The sequence below is a fragment of the Dermacentor andersoni genome, chromosome 11 (genome assembly GCF_023375885.2).
Source record: "Dermacentor andersoni chromosome 11, qqDerAnde1_hic_scaffold, whole genome shotgun sequence".
Taxonomy (NCBI): Eukaryota; Metazoa; Arthropoda; class Arachnida; order Ixodida; family Ixodidae; genus Dermacentor; species Dermacentor andersoni.
The window spans coordinates 100505312-100524713 of NC_092824.1; the positions used below are offsets into that span (position 1 = coordinate 100505312).

The window sequence follows — 19402 nt, forward strand, 5'->3', positions numbered from 1 at the left end:
AGTGCCGCTTTTCGATGAACCTCTTTGACGCACGCCAAGTTTCGCCGTGATCTTGGAACCCGCGTCCACATCTGTGTCGGTGTCTATCGGAGGGCACAGTGTTCAGCGTACAACTCGCGTGGAAAAAAAAATGTCAGCAAGTCGTCAGGGTTGGTCCGCAAGGCGTGTTACGACGAACGGGGGTCTTGACAGCGGGTTACTAGGCACGCACGGTATGCACTTCTGTGTTTGCCAACGCCTTCCGGCGGTGACAGGCGGCATACCTGGCCGCATGCTGCATACTGCAGAGTCACGCTGCGTTCGCGCCATGCACCTCCCACGTGCGTGTTCCCGTGAGTCAGGAGCGCGTATGTGTTTATATGGCGGCGTGTAGCGAGCTCCCGTCGGGATTCAGGGCCAAGGCTACATCAGCGCCGCCAGCGTCAGTGACGGGACGCAGGTCTCGTTGTCTTTGTCGGCGAGACCAGCCGTGCGACGTGCCGCTGCTCGCCGGGTTTGGGGAGCGCGCGCTCGGTGGTTCCGACAGCGAAGCGGCGAACGCGAGGTGGATGGTCTCCGGAAGAGACCGTCACGCCCGAGCAGGCAGCCGTTTGTGAACCCAAGGACCCGAGGGCCGCGAGCGCCATTCGAAAAAAGGATGGCCGCCGGCGATGTGCGCCGCGCGCTACGGCCCGTCGTCGCTCGTTTGCCGCGCAGTGCTGTAATGCTAACGTCGCTAGCCGTCGGCGTGACGCTTCAGGTGCTGCTTCTGGTTGGCTCGTGCCGTGCCCAGGTAAGCCCACATTTTACGCGTGTTATTCAAGCTGGAAATGAATGAAGGCCTCCGCTTGGGGACACATGTCCAGCTAATGTAATGTGGGAAATTTCAAGGCTGAACTCGGCCTTTCTTTCTCGTTGCACTATTGAAACTGTTCAAGTCCTGGCTTCTGATTGATGGAACGAATCGCACGCGTAAATCTGGAACTGCATTTACTGAGGAGCTTCAGGCCTGCTGTGTCGCCTTATCAGCTGTGCTGATTATAGTCGGCGACCTTGTACCTTTTAGGCTTTGCCGGGCAGGGAGTTTCGGTACGACTAGAAGCCTTCTATAGGTATACCTCATTCCTCAGAACTGCTATAAGACGCGGCTAACCCTTCAGTTTCAACTTTTTTCATCGTGTGACGTGCGTGCAGTTTTAGGTTAGCCGAGGTCTCTTCGGAACCTCGACAAGTTATTCTGCGCGTCCACTCGAAGCACAACTTTCTTCTTTCGTTGGCCCTTGCCACCATTTCAAGTCTTCGACAAGGTAGTTGAAACAAACAGAGCTTTTTGTTTGACTCTCGGACAGTATATTCATAAAAATTTAGTACACAGTATAGAGTTCATAATGAATTCAGCACATTTTGTCGCATTTATACCTACCGAAACCGTTTTGGTACGCCTTCCATGAACTTCAAATGTTTTCCATCCCATTTTCGGCATCTGACTGACAGCTATTGACCGTCAGTTTCGCATCTCCGTGGGGATGATGTGGAAAATATGTGGAGTTATTAGTTAATGCATACGGGACGTCTCAGTTTAGATGTATTTCGACCTCTTGAAACATATTAGGCGCGGCTGTTCGGTGTGCGCTTATGAAACAAAAATTTTAACTTACTTATAATCATCGAATGCGATTCAAGTGCTACTGCGGGAAATTGCTGGAACGATGCGTACGTTTTGAAGCTATAGGACTTTGGTAGTCGAGTATATAGTTCAGTTCGCGGCTGTCGTATTGCGCAAGCTTGGGAGGCGGATAACCTGAGCGCCCTTAAAAGATTGTCCCTGTTCGCCTCAGACGACTTTGAGGGCTGTTGATAACCCGAAACGGACTACCTGAATAAGCGGTGTGTCCTAACGCTCAAGCTGTTGATGAAGCAGTCATTGTTCGATATAAGCGCGGGCATGCCCGTAAAGGACTTGAGTGAATTAATTAACTTCTTCCCCTTCTTTCTTTTTTTTTTGTCTAGATGGGCAGTTTGCATTTTTGAACACCGAAGCTTGCCCGTCTTATTTGGCTGTGGTGACCTCGAACGATCCCGGAGCCTTGAGCGGAACTGCCCCCCGAATTCAGCGACCATATTAAGTTCACATGTATTCTGCCCTCGATGCACACGACATTATTAGTTTAGCTCTGATGGTCGTTAATCTGGATGCCGAGCTTAACGAACAACTTACGTAGAAGTTTCCGGACAGCCACGGATAAGTGAGTCGAATCACGGCTGACGTACTCATGCCACTTGAGAAAAAGACGGCGCTTTGCGGCAACGTCGCTCGCAAGTGTCATCTTGTGATGGCAGTGCCGACTGAATTTGTTTGAATATGAATCTGGCTCCACGAGTGTTCCTCAAATTTGCTTTTATCATGTTCTTCTATGGTTCCTCTACGGTTTCTCTACGGTTCACGGCGAACTCATCGTTTAACTAACAACCATATGAGGACTATACAGACAACGAAGCAAAGCAAAGGGAAATTAAATGTTTTGTGAAAATTCTGAGCTGTCGAGTTGAATCACAGGTGAATGCCAAGTTTCTCGTGAAAAAAGGAAAATTTTCTCGCCACTTCACAGTAAACAGGAACGTAGGCAAGTGAAGCACCCTTCAACCGAGCCTGGATGCATTGGCTGTGACGAAATTTCGTTTTCTTTTTTCTTCGGTTCACGGGATACGAAATGTTTTGTCGCATGGAGCATACACGTATGTGTAACACAACTTCACCAACTATTGTTGCCGTTCTAGTTGGGCAGGTCATGTAATGCGTAAAACATGAAGATGGCCTGCGGTGTCTTAATGCAACAAAGTTGGTTCCGAAAGAATGGGAGTGCGGTCGAGGGGGGGGGGGGGGGGGGTGCACTGAATTTGATGGAGCGTTGAGATTACGAAATTAGCATGCATTGTTTTGGTTCGGCTCACGCCGAACAGGAAATAATTGGGTATCTCTAAAAGAAGCCTCTCGTTAGGCTTTCTATTTATTAGACTAGTAGTCATGACGATGAAGAAGCTTGAGAAGAAGCTAGGACCGCGCAAAGAGCGATGGAACGAATGGTGATTGGCGTAACGTTAAGATACGCGAAGAACAGCTGCGTGTATTAAAAAGCAAACGGGAGTAGCCCATATGCTAGTTGAAATTAAGAAGAAGGGCAGGGATTAGGCAGACTTAGGGCAGGTAACCGATAGTATACTGCAGTTACCGAATGAGGGCCAGTGGAAGTTAAGCTCAATCGAGGGGTGGCAGGTGGTGTGATGTAATTGGGGCATTTTCAGGTGGTGTCAGCTGGCACTACACAATGGCAATTGTAGATCGATGAGGGATATCGTTATCCTGCAGTGAGCATAGAATAAGTGGTGATGATGATGCTGTTAATGAGGATGTGCTCGTCGCACTTTAGAGTTCGCAGTTCAATCTGTTTCTGTTCCACGTTTCTCCAGGTCGGCGATGCGGCGAGCGAAGAGCCAGTCCAGGTGTTCTTCGAGCCAGACTTGCTGTCGGTTCACATTGGAGAGCGCCGGCTGTACGTGCCCCTTCGCAGCAAGCGCGCGGCAGTTGAGTCCTTCCCGGGCGGTGCGGCGTCATTGAAGAACTGTGCCTACAGAGGCCCGGTTTACGAGCAGGGTGTCGGCACCGCGGGCCGAGCCGTAGTGATCGCGTGTCCCGGTGAGAAACTAGTCCACGCCCTCGTCATCACGGCCCAGGGCGAAGCGATCTCTGTGGCGCCGTCTCAGGGATCCCGGGACGTGAGCGTCGAAATCGAGGATGGTGGCGGACACGTGGTGCGCCGCGAATCCCCGAAGTCCAAGTTCCTCGCTTTCTGGAGCAAGCTGTCCACCAGAAGACGCAGGTACGAGTCGTTCCGGATCATTCTCGGTGACGCCTCTAGAAGCGGTCGCACGGCGATCCATCGTCGGTTTGATACACGTGACGAAAACAAGAAAAGTCAATGGTCACCGCCCCTAACGCTAGCTTACGCTAACCACCGATTGGGGTAGTCTTTGCGTCCTTCTTTTCCAAAAAGGAAAGGAAAGCGACTAACGACTCTGCAGACTTTTATGAGTGACCGCGAAAGCATACAACATACCAAATTTAGCTCTTAAAGGGACTATGTTCACTTACATGTTTGAAGAGTCCTCCGGTTGAACGTCGTGCGTGAAGGTTACTAAGGTTCAACTGAGTGTTGTAAATTGCCCATCCGAAAACCGCATGCGATTACGTTCTCGCACGCGCCTTCCTCCTATAGGGCCACCAAGACGAAGGCGGCGGTGTCCAGGGAGCATGCCATTGAGCTCGCAGTGTTCGTTGACGCCGCGCTCAGCAACGCGATGGCCACGGAGCGGGCACTGCAGAGGAAGCTCACGGCTGTCCTTGAACAGGTATGTTTCTGCGCACAGCGCACACTACAAGAAACAGCGAAAGGGTAGATCCGGACAAAGTGTTAACATAATATACTGGAGTTATAACATTTCAGTGAGTATATTTACTCTTTATTTTGTCTTTCCATTTGATGAATCTTCTTCCGCCTTGAGAATTTCCCTCCTCGCAATTCGCTTGGTTATTCAGCGTACCAGCGCTCTGAGTTCTAGATTAATTGGCCTTCGCCCTACCGTCGGCTAGCAGCCACCTGTTATGGCCCAGTTACTAGAGTGACTGCCGCCGAAAGGCGATGGTGTCGAGTTCGATCGCCGGGACCGTAAGCTTCAACAGCGAAGTCTTTTTGTTCCTGGTAAATCCGCGCGTGTTTCCATGTGTTGTAGCTTAGCGCTACTATTCATGATGGACGCTAACGATGATGATGATGATTATCCCTAATAGCATCTTCTTCAAAACGGGGCAGGGAAAAGTAATCACCTAGCCTGCTTGAGGTGATAAGGTTTTCAGGTCAACATTTCCTGTGGTGAACGCCACGTTGCAGATTTTCGCAGAACTCATGTGGTAATTTGAGTTTGGCCTCGGGCCACAAGTTACATACATTATCTATCCGTGCTCACCAGTCCTGCGGCACAAACAATAATACCTCATCTTGATGGGCGACCTACAATTAGTAGCGCATCTGATCAGACTGGAAGAGTTTGTTTAAAACCATGGTGAGTGAGACCTGTCCGAGAAAGAGTAAGAGGGGAAAGCATAGTTCATGCTCTTGGTTTACGGTCTCTTTAGTTTAGTCCTTCCTTGGCCATGTCCATTTATCAAAGGACGTCGGCGGTTCCGGCCGGTACTTAATCCGGAACATCTTTAGTACTGCACTTATGCATATTATCAAGCAGCCAATAAATCAAATACTCTGGAAGCTTTTGTAGCAGTGAGTGAATCCGTTAATGTCCTTCAGCGAGACATGAGTAGGGGCCGTTCTTTGTGAGCCGTGCTTTGACTGCGACCTTGCGCTTGCTCACTTCAAGGACCGCAGGGACGTTGAATTGGTTGAGCAGTTGCTGCTTTGAATCCGGCCGTTCGTGCCGTTTACGTAAACTCGATAAAAGTGATGGATTCTGTTTGCCGAGCTGGTGTGAACGATATATAGCCGGTCGGGCTTCCCGCCTATACGTGGTGTAGTCTGACGGCGCTGGCATGCTTGACAAGGTACACGTAAGCCCGGACGAGTTGGGTCGACGGTTTGTAGTCAGGAGCTGAAAACCAGACGCTGCGTTCGCGGGATGCTTTCTCGTTTCTCAGGCCGTTCGCCGCTGGCATCTCGTCCCGTCAGCAACGAGTTCACGCAAACGCGCTGTCGCGTCCGGCAAGCTTAGCCTGGCTTTTGGTCCGACCCGCTCGCATCGGGTTCGCGCACACGAATGCATCGATGGGTTAAGCGGGATGTGTACGCTTGAGATTCGACGTAGGCGCCAAGTTGTACCAGCAACCGCGCCCAATAAGTCTATAACTATTTCCAAATTCTGACCGTCGGAGCAGCCATCATTCCAGGTACGCTGCACATTGTTTTTTAGGGGACGGGGCCGCGAAATCTATCTCACTTGACGTCGATGCACTTTTGCCGATAGCCGGTAAATAGCCATTGTATTGCTTGTATTTTTTTTTTGCGCGAATCACTGTTTGCTTCTTAACAGGCGCTTTGTGGTAGACGTCTTTTCTGTCTCGCCTCGTTTGCCTTCTCTTCAACAAAAAGGGAAATGTGTCCGCTGATAGGATTCGACCCAGGGTCGTATCCCTGGGTCGTATGTAATAGAATCTGTGACCTCTTGCTGAGCGCGCGAATGCCGTAGCCACGGAGCCGCCGTGGCGCGCTTGTTAGAAGAGGTGTCCGTGATAATGTGCATGCTTAGACACGAGCTCGCTTTTACGGTTTTTACGGAGCGCTTCTATATCGTGTCAATGACGATGCCGTACACATAATAACATAAACACTTACACGAAGGATCCTGCAGGATTTATGCCTTGTGTAGAGAGAGCATAATGTTGGTGCATCTACCCTGCATAAGTTTCAAGAGCCCAGTTTGTTAGAACAAAATACGTCAATATCTCTGCCTTATATTTTAGGGTTCTATATACTTGCCCTTGCGTTCAGAATATGAACCACCTGGGGTTCTTTAACGCGCTCAGCGACAGAGTCGATAGAGCTAGAGGATGATGTCATGACGACGATGGCATGACGTTGTTTTTTTACTTCTCTCCGCCTCCCTCATGCCTCCATTTCCGTGCTGCTTTTGCCACTCCTCGCCCCCTGAAGCGCTAGCGCGGTGCTCCGAGAACCGATATCCCAGAAAATCACCGCCCAAGCACTACGTGCAGATGGTTAACCAGCGAAGCTGAAACGTGCGGCCCCGGTCTTTATCACTGGGTTGATCCCGATGGTTCATTAAACGACGGCTTCGTAGGCTTCCGGATCATGGCTACGCAGTTGCTGCTTGCGCTCGGCTGCACGAGCCCGTCCTTGCGCCCGGGCTGCAGCATCGATATGGCGTAAACGAACTCGTACCCGGTTCTGCTCGCGGCGTTGCTGATCGAAAGCTGCCTGCTCATCAGGAGTATGTATGACGCTTGCCTTACCAACTTCTGAGCCGGAGAGATACTGCTGCGCGCGCTCTCGGCTGCGACGGAAAGCAAGGACGTCACTACTGGCGCAGCCAATCGCGTGCATCTCACTTTCTCTTTTTGTCTTTCTTTCGCGCATGCGCGTGGGTTTGCGCGGAAGGACTTTTTGGCGTACAAGCGACAGACGGATGGACGAATCGGCTAGCCATATACAGCTTGGGTGTAAAACGGAAACCGAGAGAAGTAGGCCGGTTTTTATGAACGAGCTTCGTACGGCACCTGCCACGTACCTCCCCGTTTCAGAGGGTGAATTGACCAATTGCGGGATTTTACGTTCTAAGACCACGATTTGATTTCGAGGCACGCCGTAGTGGGTGACTCCGGAATAATTTTGACCACCAGGGGATCTTTAACGTGCCCCGAATGCACGAGACACGGTCGTTTTTGCATTTCGCCCTGATGGAATTGCGGCCGCTGCGGCTGGGATTTGATCCCGCGACCTAGTGCTTAGCAGCGCAACACCATAGATGCCAAGGCACCGCGAAGGGCTCGTTTCAGAGGGCTCACGTATGATAATATTCTCCGTCCATTAATTGTATTCGATGACGATGAATCGTAGTCGGATAAGTTTTTTTTATTGTATGCCGGCTTTTGCTGGAGCTACTCCGTTTCGTTCAGAGCTGTTGCCTTACAAACTATTTCGGACTTCGGTGAATATTTAGAGCTTCGCATTCGAGGAGGCGTCTTGCGAATACGGCCGTTGTCTTCTCTTCGCCGCAGGTACAGCTGATTCTGGAGTACCGATCTCTGGGACAGCCGCTCAAACTGGAGATCGTCAACCTCGAGCTCGTCGACTCCAAGGTGAGCTGGCACGGAGTATACGCAGCGGTAGTTGCTTCACATAATGAAGTTTGGAATCGGTACTCAGCGCAAGAAATAAGCAAAGACGGCGCACAAATCAATACAATTTCTTCAAGAGTGTCTACAGGTCTCCGTAGAAAACCTTCCGCTTTGGTCTTTTTGTTAACGAGATACCGAGCCTCAGATTTCTGAAGGTGGTTTTATTTCTGCGATACCGAGTGCGCTTAACATGAATGACCGTGATGCCTTGCTCGCACAGTAATATGTGTTTGGCATATGTGCCAGTGTAAGCTATCCTGCGTCTTGATTGATTGGCATTGATCCGTTGTAAACGTAGCGACGTAAAACGTCAGACGAACGCACAACAAAAATAATGACCAGGAAAGTGCAAGAAAAGAACCGTTCATTCTCGAAGCATGCTTTTATGAATTTGTGTGTGCGCGCGGGGGGGGGGGGGGGGGAGATAAATGGTTTAACGATGACGGTACAGTCTCAGGACGGCGCAAGCAAGAAATGTTTGCCGCGTAATTATCCACTTTGCGTGTCTTTATGATGTGCCACTACGTTCTCACTACCAGGTAAACTGTATTGCTTGTCGACGCTCAGCTGATGTAACACGTATAATCCACGGCGTGATCGGGCCGTCTCTGTTGCAGCGGGGTCCCAGCACTGGCGGTGGTGACATCGACACTTACCTGGATAACTTCTGCGTATGGCAGTGCAACCGCAACCAGCTGGCAGCGAAGCAGGGACTGGGACGCTGGGACCACGCACTCATGCTCTCGGGACTCGACCTCGTCAAGGTGCGCGATGCTAGAACAATGTTACGACAGCGAAGGCTTGGTTATTCACACTTGGAAGAAGAGAGCGCTACGGAGATGCGGACTAAAAGAGGAGCATGTACGACGGACAAGGCGCTTGTCCGTCGTACATGTTCCTCTTTTAGTCCGCGTCTTCGTAGCGCTATTTTCTTCAATTATGCAAAACCAACTCGCCCACTTCAAGCTCTGCTGCTTGGTTATTCACGTTTTACAGCTCTATAAGCTATTTCGTTCTTGCAGACACTTCCGTAGTTGCCGTTGGTGCTAGTTATGGTGGTCGTCAACAGCATTAAATGATTGAAAATAGATTTAGGTGCACGTTAAAGAACCCCAGGTGGTCGAAATTTCCGGAGTCCTCCACTACGGCGTGCCTCATAATCAGAAAGTGGTTTTGGCACGTAAAACCCCAAAATTAAACTTTTTTAGGAAAATTTTAAAACCACCATGAGCTCATGCTGACATGCAGTGACGACATGATGTTCAACGCAGCGAATTAAGTACAACGTCATCGCAAGCTCACTTCATGATCATGGCAGGTTTACAATAAAAATGCTCAATGTTGCATGAGCGTCACGTAATGGGCTGCAGTTATCACTCTGAGTCTAGAGTCGATTTCTTTCACGTTTTTTCATTACGTTATTTTCATTTCGCTTCCATAACGGAAATGGAAAGGTCGCGAAACAATTAAGTGAATCTTACTTTGCGTGCGCGTTTACGTGAATGCAACTAATGACGTGTCGCATCGCAGTTCTGGCGCATCGCATCCATGTAAACGGCGGTAATGCGCTAGGAGCAGATCGTAGCTTGCAGGAGACGGGGGGTGTCGTCTCGCACGGTGCGTGCAAGCGCTGGCGTGCCGCATTGAGGGGCACACGAAAAGTGAGACGGCTGACGCTGTGCGCACTCCTGCACTCGCCGTTGGAACGCAAATTAATCGGAAACAAATTCCGGCATGTGTCGGAGGAAAATGCAGTATCCCAGTAATTACCGTGATGCGCTAAGAAATGTGATATGCTACTGTCTCATTACTGTAAACGTGGCCAAGGATTGGCACAGGAGTGCGTGGTCATTATTTTTTTTTCTTTCATAGAATCCTTTCTTAATTTCGCTACCGTAGTGTCTTTTTCAGACAACTTGAAAGGTGAATGGGATTCTGAAGTTCAGGCCCTCACAGGTAGCAGCGGCGTCCCATTTCTAACCGCGTCCTAAAGTGCGAGGCGACGCCTAGACCCCGAAGGCACTGGACGAAAAGTAAGGGGCGCGCGCTGTCAAAATAGGCCCTTCAGTCACGGCGTACACGTTTGTGGACGCGACTTATTTTTGCCGTTACTGCGCAGTGGTTGCAAGGAAGAGACAGCGAACATTAAGCTGTGAGTAAATTGAACGTTCTGTTTTCCTAAAATACACCATTTTGCTTCAGACGACCGCTTTGGTGAAGGCACTACCGTGTCTGACGGACGTTTGAAGTGGGGCGTTTCGGTAGTAATTTCGAAAGATGTTTTTCCTTTGTTGCGATGCTTGTGGCCAATAATCGACCTCTGCATGTAATTCGAATGGGTGATTCAATACTTTTTAATGAAGAAGCGTAGCATGACTGACTGTACAATAAATGAATATTTAGTTACTGTGTAACTATGGTGGCTCTCTATAAAATGCACAGAGTCATTCTCATCCCACCTCGACTTGCTTTCTATGGAGTCTCCAGCCCCTCGGCATAAAGTTACGTAAATTTCACACGTTTATCGACAGTCTAACGTCATTCGTGACTGAAGGGGACAGGAAGTGACACCGCTACGGTGACACCCTAGTTCTTTCGCGAGCGGAGCGCGAGTTCACGCCGCACGTGGGCCGCTCGCAGGGCAACAACAGCCGCGTGCTGGGCCTGGCGTGGGTGAACGGCATGTGCCGATGCCGCTACAGCTGCACGCTGAGCGAGGCGCGCAGCCTCGAGGCGGCGCTGGTGGTGGCGCACGAGCTGGGCCACTCGCTGGGAATGCACCACGACGGGCCGCCCGACAACCGCTGCGACCCGGACAGCTTCATCATGTCGGCCAAGACGGGCGCCGGGAAGACCCGGTGGTCCGCCTGCTCGGGGCAGTACCTCGAGGACTTCCTCTCGTGAGCGGCCCTCTTTTTGGCACCTTGTTTCGTGGCGGCAAACAAAAACTCAGCGCTAAGCGGAGGACGTTCTTCGTCCTTTTTTGTCTTGGCGCTGAGTTTTTGGTTGTTGTCGCGCATGCAACCTGTATGATTAGCCCTGTTTTCAGTCCTGAGGGGGTATTCTGTAAAAGTTCACCTAGTGGACTGTCCATTTCGGCCGCTGCTGATTGGATGCAGCTGTACGAGAGAGCAGCGGCCGAAATGGACAGTCCACTAGGTGGACTCTTACAGAATACACCCCCCGCCCCTCCCTGATTTCACACCTTGTGTTTGCTCAAAACGAGCGGAGACGACCTCAACGCAGTAATGCGCCGTCAGTCAGGCTGGCCAGTAAGTTGACCGGCAATGTTCGCAAACAACACGTTGTCAGCACCCGGGATCGAGTTCGTCCGCTCAGCGTTGTTAAATATCACTTGTGCAGGAAAGTGGGCTTATGATGAGCAGTGCGCACTGGAGATCCCAAAGAACTGTTAATGGCTACTCCATACTGAAGAATGACGTGATTAGAACGAAATTGTATCATTCACTGATTCGAGCTATTACGATATCGTATTAGAAAAAGAAACATCAATTTAAGTTGAAAGCACGTATCATTATTAAATGGAGACGAATTTAAAAATGTTACGCGTATCCCACGCGTTGCGTAAGAGTAGTTTTTTCTCCTTTTTCGTGTTTGTGAGGAAGGCTGTTCTTCTTTAGCAAGCATTTGCAATTATGAAGCACACGACGTAGTTGGACGCGTTTTCACCGGAAACGGCTCGTCTTTCGACGTAACTTTCTAGTGCTCCAGCACCGCACACACGTCCGACGGAAATCAGTCTGTTTCCACCCGTAAACGACACCGACACCCTTATATCCCGTTCCACTGGTGTCTCACCACTCGCTTTCGGCCCCGACTTTGCGTATCGCCATATGTCACTGCGTATTGATGCAATCCGGCTTGACGTTGGCGTGCAAAAAAAAAAAAAAAAGATGAAAAAGAATGCGTTCATATTCCAAGCCGTTATCCACTACATATCAACGCCGCTCCGCTTCGCGTTTCTGGGTGAAATGCTGACCACAGATCTTCGGTGCTCAATTGGCACCGCTCGACGCTGCTCCGTTTGCGGCGTCTTCGAGCCAGCAACATGGACTTACGTTTCGAACAACGCTTCGCCGCGTATCGAAGATGTTCTTGCTCCGTTCCACGCTTCTTCCAAGCCCCTGTCATGCCTGGTGCCGGTGTATGATGGCCATATACTAACTTGGTTTGCACTATTTCCGGGACCGGCCTATCGTGCAGGGCAGCAGCCGCATAGTGGAAGGAAAAGAAAGGAAATAGATCCTTGTCTCAGGAAAAGTGTCATTATAGTAATAACAGATAGCATAAAAAAGAAATTGTATAAGTGTTCGTTCGAATATTCGTGTCGCCACGAATTTAGCAATACTTAATATGCACGTTTTCGCGACGAACGACGGTGGTTGGTTCGGTTTGACTGCGGAGCTTCACCCGTAACGGTGCAGCAGCACAACAGCTTTTAGGCGTTGTGCTGCTGAACAAGTCGTCCCGGGTCCGATTACCGGTAGCGCCAATTTTATTGCGACGGAGGCGGGATGCAGAAACGTCCGCCTGTTTAGATTCGGCGCACGTGAAAAAGAAAAAGAAAAGTCCCGGGTGGCCAAAATCATCATGTAGCGATCCGCTACAGTCATCTCTCGTAACGTAGGCATTATGCTAAGGCGTTTACTGCTATCACTGGCTTGCATCAGTCAGCATGCATGCAATCATTCAGCATGCATGGCAGAACCTTCAACAAAGCAGGTTGTTTGTGGGCAGTGTTGCCCACGGTGACAGCGGCTCCGGCTCAGGTGCCGCTCTGAGCCTGACAAACTTTAGAGCGGGTCAGCCGACGGACATGATTACCGCACTCTGAAAGGTATACATTTGTTTATTCATATCTGGGTGACTCGTCTTGTGCGCCAAAAGTTTAGGTCAACAGAGATGATGCGTCGTCAGTCGATCGACGGCGTCAGTGAGGAGGTCGCGCTCAGACTTGGGTGAAGAAGCAGCGCTATTTGAACGGTGCTATAGGGGAGGCGGCGTATGCACAACGCTCGCGTATGTTGTCTCTCTCTCTCTCTCTCTCTGTCCCGTTCAAAAAATGCTGTTTCTTCGCCCAAGTGTGTATCCAACCGGCCCAATTTGGCGCACTGCTGCCTCGCCCAGACGACGCCGCCGTTTAGGCGAGGCTTCAGCTGACTCCTGCTTTGCGTGCCGAAGAGTCGCAGCGACACTTAAGTTGTCCTCTTAAGTTGTTCACTTAAGTTGTTCGCGACACTTAAGTTGTTCACGCGGTAAGTGTCGACGTCTGTCTCCTCGAGCAGACCGAGCGCGACCAATTGCGTGTAATGGTAGGCAAGATTATGCAAGCGGCACAACCCGGAGCACGTACAGCGAAAGAATTTAGAAGTCACTGCGCTCGCAAAATGTTCCTGTGAAAGTCCCATTTGTAGAAGTATGCTGATTACACACTTTGTAACCCGACGTTGCGGTTTGGTGACTACGGCTTTCTGCTGTTGAGTACTACCTCGCGGTTTTTATTCCCGTAAGCCGCATTTCGACGGCGGCGGAACGCAAGATCGCTAGGGTACTTAGATTTAGGTGCACGCTAAACAAGTCCAGGTGGTCAAAATTAATTCGGAGCTCGCCATTATGGTCTCTCACCTGCTTTGGGACAATAATCAGTCAATTGACGAACGAACGAACACAAGAACGAACGAATGAATCGATTGATCGATCTTTTCTTCTGCTGGGTCCCCTGGGCTGAATTTGCCAGTTTATAGCAGCTGCGTAGTGCCGATATGACGTAACGGACCAGGTTGCACAATAGTCGTGTCCGGTCGCAGAAGCCGAACGTCGTCGTGCCTGGCCTCTCGCACCAGCCAGCCAGTGGCCGAGTTGGACGGAGAACCCCTGCCCGGTCAGCTTTTCCCGGATGACGCCCAGTGCAAGCTGGCTCTGGGAACGGACTACAGTGCGTACACTTCGTCCAGGAGCCCCTTCAATGCAAGTATACGCCCATCGTCTGACACTCCGATTTTCGAGTGCGCGACAGCATGTTACGTTGCACACAGGTAGCGCGATTAAGCCTGTTTCAAGCTATCAAACTGTTGTTCGGCAGTGTTAACGTTCGAATTTTTGCGAGAACTGATGATGCTGTGTGTGGGCTTAAAGCAAAGTGGGTAACAGGAAGGTGGAGATGAATTGACCGGCAGTGGGCGAAAGACAGAAACGTCGGCCTGGAGCCAACGTTCTGACACGGGGACTTCGTCAGTCAAGGGTTTGTTCGCGATAGCGCTGAATAAACATTGCGGCCATTTAAAGTATTTAGCACAGAAGGACAGGAAGTGTTCTTGACATTTGTGATCGTGTTAACTAGAAACACGCGTAACGCTTTCTTGTTTGTACCTCTCTACAGAACGTATGCCGTGAACTGTGGTGCCTGAAAGGATCCTGGGCCAGCCCCGCTCATCCGGCTCTCGACGGCACCACATGCGCAAAGGGCAAGGTACGCATACATGCGCGCCTTAGTTGACGGGCGTACGTTCCTGGTAGACACTATAAAACAAAATTCTAACTCCATCTAGAATTGCTAGATGTCACCGCGATTGTATGATTGCGTAGTAAAAGATGCCAGACACAGCTAGCCGTCGGTGCCACGATTTTAGTGATGAGCTTTAGAAATTAAAGGATCGAGAACGAGATAGGACACGATAGAAAGAAATGCGCACAAGAGGCCAATCAGTGTTGGAGGTGTGCCAATATGTGAAGGATTGTACTCAGATGGGTATATTTTTGCTCAAGTCTTCAACACGGCAATCGCCTTCGAAAAAAAAAAAGAAAGGACAACAACAATGTATTAGATCTTGTTTCAAGTTAAACAGTAAGCTCACTGCGAACTTAGCACTGCCGTCTCTCGGCTTCAGTTCTCAGTGACATCTTCACACCACCCTCGCTCTGAGACCTCCGATTCCTCTCTTCGTGCGCAGTACTGCCGCGAGGGGTCGTGCGTGGTGCGTCCGGCAGGCCAGCAAGGCGGCAGCCTCGCGGCCTCGACAAAGAGGGCGCCACGAAGCACCGTGGTCACCACGACGACGAACCCCACGACGTCGACGCGGCGGTCCGTGGTCAACGTGGTATTTCCCGACATCACGAGAATCTGGAACAACTGGTTCCGCCGCGGCTTTCCCAGTTGGTTCTGAGAGGGACGTTGCGTTTCCGACAGCCCTATAGTACAAGCAGTTCTGTGTTGAAGGTTCCTGCTTAATTTAAGGCAAGGCATACAGTGCCGAAAGGCGTGGTATTAGCCGTAGTGTCGCCTTGCATGTTTACCGGTGCGAAACGTTAAAAAAAAAAAAAAAAAAAAAAAAAAAAAGGGGCACGGAGCTAATCCTGGCTCGCCGAACAGGGTATCAAGTTCGTTCAGACTTGACCTAGAGCACTTATTTGGGACGTCTCGTCTTTCGCAGAAGAAGCCATTTGTTGTAAAACTGGGCCTTGCTGCAGGTCACAGTGAGGCGTGCCAGCAAGTTGTGTTGCTCGTGAATTGCGCGAAACACATGATAGGAAGTACTAGCCACGTGCAGGTTGCTTATTCAGTGCTCGTGTGGCCTGTCTTTCGATGCCTTTTTTTTTTCTGTCGCTGTGTTCCCACGTTAAGTGAACACACACCGACAAAATCAGTTCGCTATATACATTTTTACTGCATTGAGTTCCGCGGGCTGCTACTGCGACGCATGATGCGATGCCACTTCACGAGGCTTTGAATGCATGATCACAGCACTCGCGAACGGCGAACGCGAAAGACCTGCTGAAGGCCTGTTCATAAAGTGTTGTTTCTTGGACGTGTGTCCCATCACGTGACGCGCAGCAGCTTGCCGCCACATCTTCCACGCCAAGCTGCCCGTTAGATGCCAGATAAAATCCTGCAATAATTTATTGTTGATGCTCAGTTACTCCGAAAACATTAAAAAAAAAAACGTGACAAAGAAGCCCTCGCTTCTTTTCTTGCCGAAACCGACACACGGTCAAATTGCGTCGTGGTACTTGCAGCGGCCGCAAAGCCTTCGCGTTCGAAGTACTCTGGTGCTTCTAACATTTCTTACACCGCGAGTCAAGCGATGAAAATGCCTAGTTGGTGTTTCATCTGTGCCGCTTATAGTGCAAACAAAATAGGCAACGTAAAAGCGCTTCTCATGCTGAGATTCGACTTGATCTTCGCGCTTTAAGTCGTGCACATGTAGTGCAGGAACAGCACAACTGCAGCGCCGATGCAGTGGAATTTTCTTATAGTCGCCGATAAAGCGCGCTGCGGAACCGACCGGAGAAAGTCGTCAGACGCAACGCCTGAAGTTTCTCTTTTCGTACTCGATATCATACTTGATAGACCAGACCTCAATGATACAGAATTATCGTGGCTTTCCCGGCCCTGTCTCAGGCCCTTTTGCATAGTGGACAATTCTCGGTTGACAAGCGGCGCTTGCTGTCAACTCCGACTCAAGCTTTTTGGTAGACGTGACGTCGATGTGAAAAGTACTCTTATACGCAGGCCGTTCCGCGCGTGCCGAAGGGTCCGCGTGGGGGCGCCCCCGTATCTTTCCAGGTCTTCCTATGCCCTAGAGGGTATGATTACTCTATGTAGGAATACTAGAGAGTTGGTGAGGCTCCTGGAGGTCACTCTTCAGACCTCTGCAACATCACGAGGCTCTCATGAGCCTCACATGCAGGCCAAGGTGGATTTAGTTGTAGTGCGCGAAATCATGTAGGGTGCGTTTGGAAAATTATTTACGTTTGTTTATTATATGGCATATTTGTGCGAGCGGCAGTTAACCTATGCCTGCTGCTGCGAATATGTCGCTCATTTCGTAATCAGGAGCAAAGGAGGCTAGACTTTGCGTTGCTGTTGATCGCGACTTCGACTTGAGAGAGAGAGCTGCCCTTTCCGGTGTGCGCCTACGTTACGCATCTGTGTCGCGTCACTGCCAACGTAACCAACGTAAGTTAGGCGTCGCGTTGGTCGACCGAGAGCAGTGGAGCCAATAACGAACGGCGCGATCGAACAGTGGCGAAACATGAGCGACTGGTATCAGGTGGCCTGACCATCGAGTATTGTGTAATTACTTGCAGGTGGACCAGCAGCTTAATTTTGTCCATGAGCACCAGTAACTATTCTGAACACACAGAACGGACCAAACCAAAAGGGAGCGTCTAACTGATATTCGAGCGCTGATTACAGCTCGAGTAAGAGATTAAGTTAAAGTAAGACATGAAGTAAGATACGCCCGTAGTGTAGATCTAGTTGTTCCCGCATACAAGGACACTGAATGCAATAATTAATGCCTTTCATTGCAAAGACATAAAAACACTCTTCCTTTATGTTTACTTCCTCGACGTAAAGAGCACCCAGGCGTTGTATAGACCGTGCGAAGTCTGTCGTAGCTATTCTTCCAGTAATAATTTTGACCATGACCTTAGAAACGCCTGATCGACGACACAATGACAAGTTGCGGATAATGACGCTGCGAAGAGACGGTGGAGTCGCCTCTGTTTTTTTTGCAAGAAAGAACAAACATTTTTCGACAAATTCTACCGGAGATATATATTTTAGAAGGGCAAGGCTTGGGGACAAGTTTACAAAATTTTCTGGTGAATGCACTAAGTAACAAATATAAACAAAAAGAATAGGACTGTCGCTTAGTATGATCGTTTATTTTGCCAATACTATTACGTGTCGCAGGCCCCCTTTGCCGAAAGCGTGTAGTTTCTCTATGCCAGTGTCGACATCGCAGTGATGCTTGACAGAGCAGTTTCTTAAATGAAAATTGGGCCATATATTTACGCAAGCTTACACGCCCCCTAACGCGAAACACGCGGCTGCCGGGGTTTTGTTGCAACAGGCCGATGCTCATTGTACCGCCGGGTGCCACGCCTTATACAGGCGCCGAAGTTTGGCTCCCAGCATTCTGTAGTGGGCGACGTTACCCCTACGCGTCCGGGATTATAGCTTCTCGCTCGTGTTCACATATTTCCTGCTTCGCGGACCCACTCATCTGTTGTTGCGACTGTACACACACGGCAGCTGGTGTCCATTGATGTACGAGTGTTTGCACGATCTTAAGAACAGCGGAGCTGTTGCTCGTATAGATGTGGTTTAGTCCTACGATGTCCTGTACTTGTACGTTGCTGTCGCTGGGAGCTATGCGCCGTTCCATACATAGCAGTCAACGCAGTGGAGGCTAGAGATACTTCTTGCAGTGGCTTCGTTCGCCCTTGGATGTATTTCGATGCTTTTTGACCGCAGTTAGGCGCAACTGTTGTTTATATGGGCTCGGTATTGAATGAAACAAGTTTTATTCCTTAGAAAGAAGCACACTGTGGTATACGGCTGCTAATGCGTTGTTCTATATGGTTTTTATTTTTGTGGTTCTTTTCGGATTTTTGTAACCCTCGCGAGGAGCCTCACGTGCATGCTAGCGCGAGCGAACGTCATTGGCGCGCAGCGAAATATAGACGGAACGCCCATACTGATAGCTGATAACTTTTCTTGACCGAACTTCTTGCGTAGCTTCCACAGCGTTGACTGCTATGTAAGGAACGGATTATAATGGAGTTGTTATACTGAGCGACGCGGAATTTCGCACGTTACCGCGAAGTTTTTGTTTGTTTACCGAAGTAATAAAGATGTAAAATGTTTCCAGTTTGCTCTCTGCGTGCTTTTCATGAGCGTTTGTTATTTGAGCTCTTATCGAGAAAGAGTAACGCTTTTCCGCGTCAAAATACTTCGTACATGGGAACTCGGAAACTTGAGCGAGTTCGTAAGACTGCATGGTTGCTGCACAGCGCGGAAAGAAAAGGGAAAGACAACGAAGGCGCGAAGCGAGGTAAAGAAAGAACGAGCACTTGCTTTAAGCTGAAATTTATTACACACAAGAACGAAAAAAAAAAAAAAGATTATGCTGCTGAAATCGGCTAAAATCTACTCAAAAGTAAAGTGACATTTTTATTTTAAAGTCATTATTTTTTAAAGTCAGACCATGACATAGTTTCCGTTTCATTCCGGAACGAAATTCTGTGCGATCCTGCTGTAAAAGTACTGAAATGTGAGGCGGCTTGCAGGCTGCCTAGCCTGTGGGAAAACACTCACAGTGCGCGTGCTTCTGCTCGTGAACGAGGAACAGAGGTATAAGAGGTGCAGGATGGCGTACGCAGACATACGAGTGCGTATATCAGTATCCGCTATCATCATCACCACCACGCCGACGACGACTAGGCACGAGCGCATGTGCTAAGAAACTGCCTGCTTAACTCGTAGTCTAGCGGGGACTAGCAGGTTCTCGGACCTTAATAAATATCCGTCCTGCCTACACGTAGTCCCCTCCCACCCGTCAGTCACGTGGCATACTGACAGCGGTGAGATTCGAACCCATGCCTCCTGAGAGTCTAGTGCCTCAGGCCTTGTTATTTTGTGACAAAGCCTCTGTGACTCAACAGTCTCTTCAGTGGCTCGATCGAGTCATTATA

The 19402-nt window shown here is 49.8% G+C and overlaps 1 protein-coding gene across 1 annotated transcript; it reads left to right on the forward strand.

The window, feature by feature from the left end:
- The first annotated feature begins 401 nt into the window (after nucleotides 1-401).
- Nucleotides 402-18578, forward strand: LOC126539167 (A disintegrin and metalloproteinase with thrombospondin motifs adt-2-like). The gene is made up of 9 exons (XM_050185917.2): nucleotides 402-772; nucleotides 3448-3857; nucleotides 4254-4386; nucleotides 7781-7861; nucleotides 8518-8664; nucleotides 10541-10800; nucleotides 13729-13888; nucleotides 14301-14390; nucleotides 14872-18578. The coding sequence occupies exons 1-9, from the start codon at nucleotides 638-640 to the stop codon at nucleotides 15082-15084; spliced, it is 1629 nt and encodes a 542-aa protein (XP_050041874.1). The 5' UTR covers nucleotides 402-637; the 3' UTR covers nucleotides 15085-18578.
- Nucleotides 18579-19402: the final 824 nt, after the last annotated feature.

Excerpts from the sequence above, each read along its gene's own strand:
- LOC126539167 (XM_050185917.2), top strand. The coding sequence starts at position 638 with ATGGCCGCCGGCGATGTGCGCCGCGCGCTACGGCCCGTCGTCGCTCGT. Across the intron at positions 3,858-4,253 it reads CTGTCCACCAGAAGACGCAG|GGCCACCAAGACGAAGGCGG; the intron begins GTACGAGTCGTT and ends TTCCTCCTATAG. Across the intron at positions 14,391-14,871 it reads CCACATGCGCAAAGGGCAAG|TACTGCCGCGAGGGGTCGTG; the intron begins GTACGCATACAT and ends CTTCGTGCGCAG.